The sequence below is a fragment of the Atta colombica genome, unplaced genomic scaffold (assembly GCF_001594045.1).
Source record: "Atta colombica isolate Treedump-2 unplaced genomic scaffold, Acol1.0 scaffold123, whole genome shotgun sequence".
Classification (NCBI taxonomy): Eukaryota; Metazoa; Arthropoda; class Insecta; order Hymenoptera; family Formicidae; genus Atta; species Atta colombica.
Window position 1 is genome coordinate 594,241 of NW_017259210.1, and position 10,535 is coordinate 604,775.

Here is a 10,535-nt window from a genome sequence, read left to right on the forward strand (position 1 = left end):
GAGCAGAGCGATTGGTGACTGCTTTGGTTGAAAAGTCGCCAATCGCGCTATGATTACAACTTTATATGTGCAAATCTTAGAATTACATAAAATAATTCTTGAATAATGCTTAAAAGACTGTGGTTTATCGTTAATTTTAAAAATATCCCTCCAAATGTAATATTTTTCAATACATAAATTTTCGCGATTATTATACAGTATATAATTTAATGAAAGAAAATATTACTCCCGTTAGCAAAGCGTCTTTAAAGAATCCAGTAAAAACACTAACAGCAACACAACATCAATGTTATTTTACACATATAAATATAATATTACATATGTTGTACGTAATAGTTATATTGTTGAAATTATAACATTGATGTTATAATTACTATTAGTTGATGTTTACTAGAAAATGTTTCATTTGCAGATCTAGGCAAAGAGGTAAAGAAATACATGGACAACGGTAGCTTCGTTCCAGACAACACGATGATATCCCTTATCGGCAACGAGATCGGATCGATGACGGATCGGAATTGGCTGTTGGACGGTGAGTGGAATGAGAAATTATTCTGACCTCGTCACGAGGCCGAGGTCGTTTTCTTGAAGCCGTGAACCTGCTGTCTGTGTTTCTAAACGCGAACGAATATCTTGGCAGGATTCCCGAGAACGTTGACGCAGGCGGAGCGATTGCAGAGGCTACATCCAATCAATCTCGTGCTGAATCTCGTGGTGCCCACCATCGTCATTCTGGATCGAGTCAAGAGCAGATGGGTTCATATGCCCAGTGGTAGGGTCTACAACATCGGCTTCAACGATCCACGAGTGCCGGTAATCAGCGCAACGAATGTATATCTATTTCATTGAAAAAGAGAGGAACAAGCCGACAGTACTGAGTTCGGACTATAATCAATAGATTATTTGATCATAAGTATAAAGCACTTTCAATTTGTGATACTTTCTTGGAAAAAAACAGCAATAAATACAAAAAAAAAATTAACAAAACATTAAAATTATTATAAGAATAAATATTTTTTAATAAAATTTTTTAAATTTACTTTTAAATTTACAGAACATTTACGTCAATTTATGAAAGTGCTTTATATCTTCAGTCAAGGCTGTAACGATAGAACTTGTTATAAAATATTTTAATCTAATTATTTAAAAAATATCTATATTTCGCTTATAACGAGAGTTGAATATTTTGACATTAATAACAGTTATTTATATAATAATAATAACTTAATATTTTGTAATTTAATAAAAATTTTAATAATTTAATATTAATAATTTTGTCGTGTTTTACAGGGCAAGGATGACATAACAGGTGAATTGTTATGTCAGAGAGAAGATGACAAACCAGAAGTCGTGCAGAAGAGACTGCAGGATTACGCGATGAAAACCGAGCCAGTTTTGCAGTTTTATCGCGAGATTGGAATACTGAGGGAATTTCACGGCAACACCACGAATGAAATGTGGCCGGCGATCAGGAATTGCGTGGCACAATACTGTTGGTCTTCAGAGAGATCGAATATTTAAATAACTTCAAATGTCGGATAATCGTACAGATGGTTCTGATTTTCAAATCTAGATCTGTTCGAAGAATTTTCTTTTTCGATAGATATATCTTTAAAAGAAACAGATTTTTGGACATTAAATCTAATTCTTACATCTTATCTGCCTAAAAATTAAATTGAATTAAATAGATAGATCTCATTAGATTAGATAATGCGCGTCTAAAAATATTCTCGTATTCATTATTTAAGTATGAAAACGAACAAGTCTATTCAAATCTATTTGAGACCTGTAATTTGCTCATTTCACACAATTTCGAGTAACAAATGAAAATATGCGCTCTCGTCCGACAATTGTTTCTTTATCTTGCGACAATAGAGAGAATGTGTACTACAGCGCAATTCACGCGGAGCTCTCTTACGCACGCCAGGAACGCACACAAGCGTGAATGTCATTAGGTTGTAAATACGCGCCATGTCGTGTCGACAATAATAGGCTGTCTTAGATGTTTCCGATGTCTATGTGATACAACGAGATTTCACGATAACTAAAGACATTGAATCGAGGATGAGTTATCTCTTGTTTCCGCGAGCTTAGCACTTGCATGACGAGCTGTTGATTGCTACAGTTGTTTGGCTAAAGTCCGAAATATAGTACAAATTACAAATAGGAATGATGAGTAGGAATGATCGTTCGAATGATCGATGATACATTTCTGAAATGGCGTAATCGTCACACACTTGTTCTTATTTTATTTCGAGCGTATAGCGTTACAGTTGTAAGAGATATATATAACAATGTTCAATATATTGTGTACATATTCAACAGTATAAGTACAATATATACGCATATACATATGCATATACTCGCATACATACATATACAGTGTGAGGCATCTAAAAAAAAGTGTACATCTAAATGATTCTTTAATAATCCTCTTTTTCACTTTATTTTTGTTTTTCTATTTTTAAATCTACTTTATATTTACAATAGAGAGAATATTGTAGGTTTATTTGTCATCGATCAAACATCTTGTACGTTATTAAATGTTATCTCGCTTCTTTAGAACGCTCGAATAATCTTGAAGCCCGAAATGAATACTTTATTCTAATTCTCTAAAATATATTCTACTCTATTAAATAATGTAAATGTTTCGGCTATCTTTGAAAATATTAAAGACGAAGTAATTTAGCTCGTAGGAATAACAAGGAAAAAGATTTAAGGTCATAGTTTTTGACATTTCAAAAATTTCGCTTTTTTTACATAGATATTCTTGGACATCATTTTTTTATTTTTGTATCTATAAATAGATACAGATATTAAACTTTTTCTAAATAAATATTTAGACATACACTGAATGCATTGGATGCTTCACCCTGTATATACCACGTTTTTCAAATCCTCTTTATTCCTTTTCAAGGCAGAAGAGTTACTCAAGAATAACTCAATTATAAATAAATAAATAAATAAATTAATGTCTTATTGTACTCTTCTTATGAATCAGACTTTTAAGAACTGCCGCGCTTTAGTTGCGCGGATTTTTTACAACATTTTTAGAAAAAGAATTTCGCAAAATATACAATTAAATTTTAATTCAACAATTCAATGAGATTTAACGCAATAAATTATTTCAAGACGAAAGTCTTGCAACAATATTAAGTTGTTGCAATATTAAGTCATATTAGCCATTATTAATGATTAATATATAAAATCAATTTCAAGATTATATGTAACAAGAAGTGTTGTGCATCACCATAATAATTGCATACATATATATACACATATTAATTGAAAATACGAATGAATCAGCTTAATCGAATAACTTGTACTAACATCGGAAATAATCTTTTGCTTTCTTATCTCCTTTTTCACAAGTAACAGTAACTAGTCATTGAATTAATCGAATCCTTTTCATTCACGCATTGAGATCGAAGGGAATGCGTCAGTCCTTAATTCTGAACGTCTCGTCTTTTCCAGAATGATATATCTGGTTCGCTGTTTTCCTATATGCGCTCTGGAGAAGCGAATATAGGAAAAGAAATTACAATCGCAAAGTAATAGGTAGAGATGTTCTCACGAGAATAACTCCGATCATGGAATCGCGTGTATCGTATTTTCATGTCCTTTTCGTTCTTCTTTTTTATCTTAGTGCAACAACTCGAACTCTTCGCACTCGAACAAATCATCCTCCACGCTCTCATGTCCGAATCTACTTGAAGATGGCAGAAGATCCTCGACGACTTCAATTCCCTGCTGAAGATCCTTGCCGCTTCCCTCGCAGAACAGGAACATCGGATAGTCCATATTCTGGTTCGGTATTACGAACTGAAACGTTAATAAGATATTTTAACTCGGTACAAAATAGAAATTTTTTTTTATTTTATCCTTTATAGATATGCCTATATTTGAATTATTTTTTGTCTCCAATATGTAAAAAGTTGGGAAGTATACTGTAATGATATTTCTTTTTGTTAATTTAAACTGTTATATCTGAATTCGAATTCAAATGTGCTCAAATTAATAATATGTTCACATTTACCTGTTGAATTGTTTCCATGAAATCGGTGAGAGATTCCTTGTCAGGAAAGTAGAAGCCTACGCAACAACTAGGATCCATCTTCGAGAGTAACATCTTTCTCGGTGACGTGCAATGGAAACTTGTCAACGGGAATTTTTCATTTCCTTCGACGTCAACGGTCTCCTAAATAAGTGTATGCGTGTGTGTGTGTGTGTGTGTGTGTGTGTGAATGAAGAAATAAATTAATAATTATATTTAACAAATATTTTATATTCTAAAATATATTTTATATTCAAAGATATATTCAAAGATATATTCAAAAATATATTCAAAAATATATTTTATATTCAAATATTTTATATTCTAAAATAAAATCTACTTCGAGAGCAAAATACAAAATAAATTGAAAAAAAATGTATGCCTCTCTAACTTAAAGATAAAGAAAGTAGAAAAATACATGAAATAAAAACTAAGACTGACAAAAATTTGAACATTAAGTAAGGCGAATTAAATATTTCAGACATATATAGATATTTGCTTCCTCAAAAATTGAATGCTACCTGACAATAATGTGGATCCAAGTGGATCAGTTTGTCATCTTGATAGCCGATGAAATAGAGCGAATGTCGCGGTCGGCCACCGATCACGCCAATACATGTGTCCAATGTCAACAGCGATGTCAAACAAGGCGCGTAAACAGGGTTTAACTTGTCGGCACCGAGCCTCAAGGGTACTAAGAGTATCAATGCCTTCCGTCCACCGTCTGAAGTGCAGCAAACATTCTCGACGTCTTGCATATACACTGAAAAAATGTTCAACAATTGTTAATTTATGCGTAACATAATTTATACATAACAAAATGAACAGCAGAATTTCTATTAATTTGCAAAACTTTTAATAAAATTTTCTTCTCTATGAAAAAAATTATTAATATGCTACTTCTATATAATTTTTGAATAATTTTGTTTTACATTATCATAGAAAGTTTTATATTATTTTTTAGAAAGAGAAGAGATATTTAAAAATTTCTACTGTTATTTATATAATTAAACATTTTTTTTAGACTTTCTTTCTTAGATCTAATATGCACAGACTCAAATGTCATATGTTTTTTCCAGTTTCGGTAATTAAATCATTTTATATTGAACTGAATTCGTTGATACTAACCTGCGCAATCTTGGGCGACATATACCGCCAACTGATTAAGCTTACTGTTGGGATCTTCGCTGGCGCGTTCCATAGCCTGACACAAAAGATGCGCGACCGAGGAGGGACCGTACCAGTCGCCCGCGCGTTTCCCCGTCGAAGCGCCAAGCGACACAAGCTTGTGTATGGAGAACGGAGATTCTGGCGTTGGTTGATCGCCAAACCATTTGATAATCATCCGATGACTGCTCTCGTTAGTCGATTGTTCCGGTCGCCATCTCCATTCTGCATAAAATCAGGAAGTAAATTTATCATTCAGTTTTATGTAACATAACAAAAGTCAAGTCCATGCAAAAGATTCACTGTGTGTTTGTCAAATGAAATCGCGAAAACAAAATTACCATTTCAAATTTATAAGTAAAAATAATAATTTAAGTAATTTTTATTTTAATTTAGAATATTTAAAATTTGCATATTGACTCTGTTTTTTATCTAGAAACAAATTTTCCTATTTTGTACTTTTATAAGAAAATAAACGAATCATTTTTAATTAAATCATTTTAAATCTTATGAAATTAAAAGATCCAATGCATCTTTTCAATTTCGACTAAATTTGGAAAGAAGAAACAATTACCTCGTCCGAGAAAATGACAGACTAATGCTTGTGCCAACATCATTTGCCCACTGCGTAGCATGCAGCCCCAACCGCAATCCGTGGTAAAGGTGGAGCCGTTTAGGATTGGGAATTCGCGTCTGTATGTTAACCAAAGACGCGACATGAAATCCCTCTTGAATTCCTCTATGGTATTCTCGAAATTCGTGGCATCCATTGCCAAGGAGACTTGACTACCCGTTCCAACTGGCTCTAATGCTTCTGATGCTCTCTCCAAGGGATATTCTGACTTCTTCAAATAACACTGTCCCAGCAACCACACGGGAGATTCCTTAGAGAAGTTCGTCTTCATCTTCACAGTCCAACCTATATTATAAAATACAGACACTGAAAGAAAAGATTGGCTGCTGCAGCAAATTAAATGATAAAATATGGCATAGCATTTTTATCATCTAATTTGCTGCAGCAGCCAATCTTTTCTTTCAGTGTATCTATGTAATTCAGTAATTATTTCTCGTAATACTTTTTGTATTATTACATACAAATTTTGTTACTAATAAAATAACAATTTAATATTAAGTATAATATTACATAACATAATTATTTAATATTATTTAACATTAGATAATAATATTAAGACTTGTAAGATTTTATAATAATTTATGACGGAAATGTAAATTGTTATAAAATATAAAATATTTTTTCAATATAAAATTTTTGCTACAAAACGTTCGACATATACCATATTTAACATTGTTCCACATAGAGAGCAATTTCGTTTTGACTTTGCTGTCGACTTCCGTCGCGGCCATGGTGTCGTCTAACTCGGCGTCCGAGTTGAATGATTGAATTGTAGGAACACGATCCGTGGCGATCATCCCGGAAAATAATCCAAGATTCACGGGACCGAAACCACCTACAAAGATATTTATTATTTATCAGTTTTATCTTAAAAGTTATCGATATCTCTGAAAAAAATATTTATTCACACATTTATCTATTTAATAACGGTAATTTTTTGCCATTTTACCGGCTGTCTGATTTTTCATTTTATTTTTATTAAAGTAAAGCAGAGATAGCAAATTACCTTATAATTTCAGTGTTAGTTTGATCGTCTGTTTGCAAAATTTCTCAAAAAAAAAAAAAAAAAAAACTTAACTTTTTCAAATATTTAGCAATGAATACTTTAACTCCACCGAGGTAAAATATTAAATTAGTAAAAAGATCAAAAGTCAAAGTTAATGAGATTTTTTAGTAATATAGGATAAACCAAACAGCTTAACTTTTTCAAACTTTGGTTTTTCGCTGCTCTATTATATCCGTTGCATTTTGGTTAATTAATTAATAAATTATGTTTTTACGTCATTTTTAATTTCTATTAATTATTTTTAAAAATTTTATTGCTCCACTGAATTTCAAAACCAATGTATTTTCATCTTTTCAATTTCCTCTTCAGAAACTTGATTATAAAGAAGAAGAAAATCATGATTTCAAATTTTTTAATAAATAATGATATGTCTGATTATACTTTCATTTTTCTTCTCCCTTCGCAAATGAAAGTATATATATATATGATTTTTTGCCTTTTGAAAGAGGAATCTACCCATCTCAAATGTTAGCAACTATTATCACCGTTTTATTAATTGCATGTCAATTTGAATACTCAGTCTACTGGATACTAATATATTGCACACACAGATTCATAACATACGTTACAAAGAAGTTCCATATTGTTGATATTAGTTATTTTGTTAAGATTATTTTATCCATATTGTGTCGTTGCTCTCACACCTGAATATTTCGGACTACAAAGACTGCAAAGAGCGGTAGAATTACGAGCGATTAGCACCAGTTGTCGAGAACTGTTATAAATCATTAAGGTAAATAAATTAAGAGGTCACACCGCCGGGATCGCTACATCTTTGCCTTCTTATCTCTATAATATATGCGGCAGCTCAGGGTTATTTATATACAATGTACTCAATTCACTATTCAAATTGACACACAATTAAAGCAGATAATAACAGCTAACACTAGGATAAGAGGTAAACTGCTTTCAAAAGTAGAGGATAATTTTCTATGTATTATGAGTTAATTATATCTGTTATTAATCATCTGCTTTGTCAAAAGAAAACTGGGAAGAGAATAAAAAGACAAAAGAATAACCTTGTTTTTCACATAAAAAAAGACATGAGATCTGTTCTTTGTAGTTGGATTAGTATATACTTGTTGCACTTAGAATGAAGTAGACACATATTTAAAGTTTGCGAAAGCGAGATAAATTTTAGTGCAGTGCAGTGACGCAGAACAGGCTAATGGAAAATATATGAAGGCTTCTTTGTCGCAATGGACTGCATTAAAACTTTCTATCTCGCTTTTGCCAAATTTATAATTATATATATAGCTAGTTCATATTAAATATAAGTATATACTAGTACAACCAAATTCGATAAATCAATAGAAAAAGATAAAAACAGAAGCCTAACATCCTATAGACCTCTAAGGCTGATATTCATAGTCAAATTTTATATTTAAAACCGTCTTAAGTGCAGTCTTAAGATGTCATGAATCAATCAAAAGGCGGTATTGATAGTCCGTTTTTATAAGACTATCTTAAGTAATGTCTTAAGACGCTAATACAGTCCTCTAATTAATTTATGACATCTTCGTGATTTCTGAAGACTGTACTTTAGACGATGGATATATAAGATATATAAGATTTAACTATAAATACTAGAGAACCGCATTAGCATCTTAATGCCCATATTCATAGTCAGGTTTTATATTTAAGGTTTCCTTAAATTTATCTTCAGATGCTCTACGGATTATTTTATTGGCTACTGAGCATCTAAAGATAAATATATTTAAGGAAACCTAAGAAGACCTTAAGTACAAGGTCTGACTATGAATACAGGCACAAGAAATTACTTAAGACGATCTTAAAATAAGAATGGACTGTGAATACTGCCCTTATGATGTTCTAAAGACGTCCTCATATTCTCTGAACGTCTTAAGAATGTTCTTAAAATATTTCTCATATAAAGTGTGCTAGATGGAATTTTAACAGTTGAAATTATATTACATTTGAGCAGTCAATTTCATACTGAAAAAATTTCTAGTTGAAAATGGACGCTCTAGAAAATTCTGACTATATTAGAATTCTGACTATCTCAACTAGAATATAGATTCAATTAGAAAAATCTGATTTGTCCATTTTCCACCAGAATGCCAGTTAATATAATCAAATTCTTTTTCTAGTGAATGATCTTTTACTTCGGTCTTCGCTTCTATACGAATTTGATTTTATTTTGTATTTAATGTTTTTATAATACCTTTACATCATGTAATTTTCTGTTTGACTTAATCCAAGACTTGTTGACTTTTGCCTGAGTCTTCAAGATCCAACAGAAACAATCAAAATTTTCAAAAAGTTTCTATTTAGCACCCATTTGTTTCGTTCAATCAATTCCAACGCTTGCTGACTTTTGTCCGAATTTTGAAAATCCGATAGAAACAAATAAGATTTTCAAAAAGTTTCATTTAGCGGCTGTTTACTTTCATATAGTCATTTCATACAGTCATCATATGACTGTAATAGAAACTAGAGTACTAGACTGTAATAGAGAATAGATATTTTTAACTACATGTATCTATATACCATACATCTTAAGCTATCCAATTTTGCAAAAGCAAAGGTGATGCACTTCGATCGTTCTCTACACAGAAACAATGCAAATTATGCCTCACACTGTCAGCTACAGCATGTCAATTCAAACTCAAGTCAAACGGACCAAATACGCATTCAAACGAATCGAAAAAGGAGAAAGAAGAAGACAAGCGAAGAAAGCAAAGAAGAAAAGAAGAATTAAATCCGCGGGGCTGTGAGGATTCTGGGAACCGGCCCATTGACAGCTAAACATTAGGGGCGGAATGTAAACAGCAGGCATGTTTACCTACCTAACCTCTCCCGCGATGACTGCACTTGCCCATTCATGTTCCGGGCAAATGGAGTGAAATTGGTGAAATTGGAAAATGCGGTGGAATTCGAATGCTTGGGTGACTCCAACTGCGGATGTCGAACGTTGTGTTGTTGACGAGACGAGAAAACGAGTGATCACATTTTCGCGCTCGCGCGGATCATTCTGAATGATTTACGTCTCTCCCTCGGCGACGTCGACTCCTAGGGAATGTCGACGCGATGTCCGGTGTCGCGCATCGTCGGCGATCGGTACGAAACGACGGCGTCGTTGGCTCCGATTGGAATCTTTCTTTCTCGTCCCTGCTCGTCTCCTTGTGCTCCGCAACGCGCGACAACGGCGTCGGCGTCGTTACGACGGTCGGGAGTCTCGGCGCATGCTCGACAGGCGCGTCGCCCAGTGAAGTGTCTAGTTCGAACGAGACGAGCTCTCGCGGCCCCCTCCCCTTCGCCGTCGCAATTTCGAATTTTAAGCCTAGCGGTTGATTGTGTATTGAAATAAGGTGAAAATACAGAAGTAAGCAAATTATAATTAAATATTATAATAAATTTATTATTAAAATATATATTCACATAACTAAACATTTATAATTGAAATATGATTAAAAATTATACAATTTTTTTTAGCGATTATTCGGACACTGTTTTATCTCTTTATATTTTCTTATGTATTTTTCTTTATAAAAAATATAAGAAAATTTACAAATGAATTTTTTTTTTTAATATAACATCATTTGATATGATAATTTTTGGTTTCCTTGAAGAAAAATATATATAAGAAAAAA

At 32.6% G+C, this 10,535-nt stretch overlaps 2 protein-coding genes across 4 annotated transcripts in view; one reads left to right on the plus strand and one right to left on the minus strand.

Annotated features, from left to right (window-relative positions):
- Positions 1-2,234, plus strand: part of LOC108694749 (GTP:AMP phosphotransferase AK3, mitochondrial) — a 3,745-nt gene extending 1,511 nt beyond the window's left edge. The window contains exons 2-4 of the mRNA XM_018204409.1: positions 413-532; positions 641-813; positions 1,291-2,234. Of these exons, the coding sequence (XP_018059898.1) occupies positions 413-532; positions 641-813; positions 1,291-1,521 (524 nt within the window). The 3' untranslated portion in view covers positions 1,522-2,234. The remainder of the gene's footprint in view (positions 1-412; positions 533-640; positions 814-1,290) is intronic.
- Positions 2,235-2,450: 216 nt separating this feature from the next.
- Positions 2,451-10,154, minus strand: LOC108694748 (cysteine protease ATG4D). 3 transcript variants are annotated; one of them, XM_018204406.1, is made up of 7 exons: positions 9,732-10,154; positions 6,517-6,690; positions 5,796-6,161; positions 5,183-5,446; positions 4,576-4,817; positions 4,037-4,198; positions 2,451-3,822 (listed from the first exon to the last, which is right to left on the minus strand). In XM_018204406.1, the coding sequence occupies exons 1-7, from the start codon at positions 9,766-9,768 to the stop codon at positions 3,643-3,645; spliced, it is 1,425 nt and encodes a 474-aa protein (XP_018059895.1). In that variant the 5' UTR covers positions 9,769-10,154; the 3' UTR covers positions 2,451-3,642. The 3 variants fall into 3 exon arrangements, with proteins under 3 accessions (XP_018059895.1, XP_018059896.1, XP_018059897.1); XM_018204407.1 differs by having other exon boundaries at positions 5,796-6,140; positions 9,732-10,153; XM_018204408.1 differs by lacking the exon at positions 9,732-10,154 and adding an exon at positions 9,107-9,163.
- Between the last annotated feature and the right edge of the window lie 381 nt (positions 10,155-10,535).

Bases quoted from the DNA above. Each gene is read 5' to 3' on its own strand.
- LOC108694748 (XM_018204406.1), bottom strand. From the start codon at position 9,768: ATGAATGGGCAAGTGCAGTCATCGCGGGAGAGGTTAG. The intron at 6,691-9,731 runs GTAGGTAAACAT...ATATCTTTGTAG, and splicing joins GTCATCGCGGGAGAGGTTAG to GTGGTTTCGGTCCCGTGAAT. The intron at 6,162-6,516 runs GTATATGTCGAA...CTTTTCTTTCAG, and splicing joins GTGGAACAATGTTAAATATG to TGTCTGTATTTTATAATATA.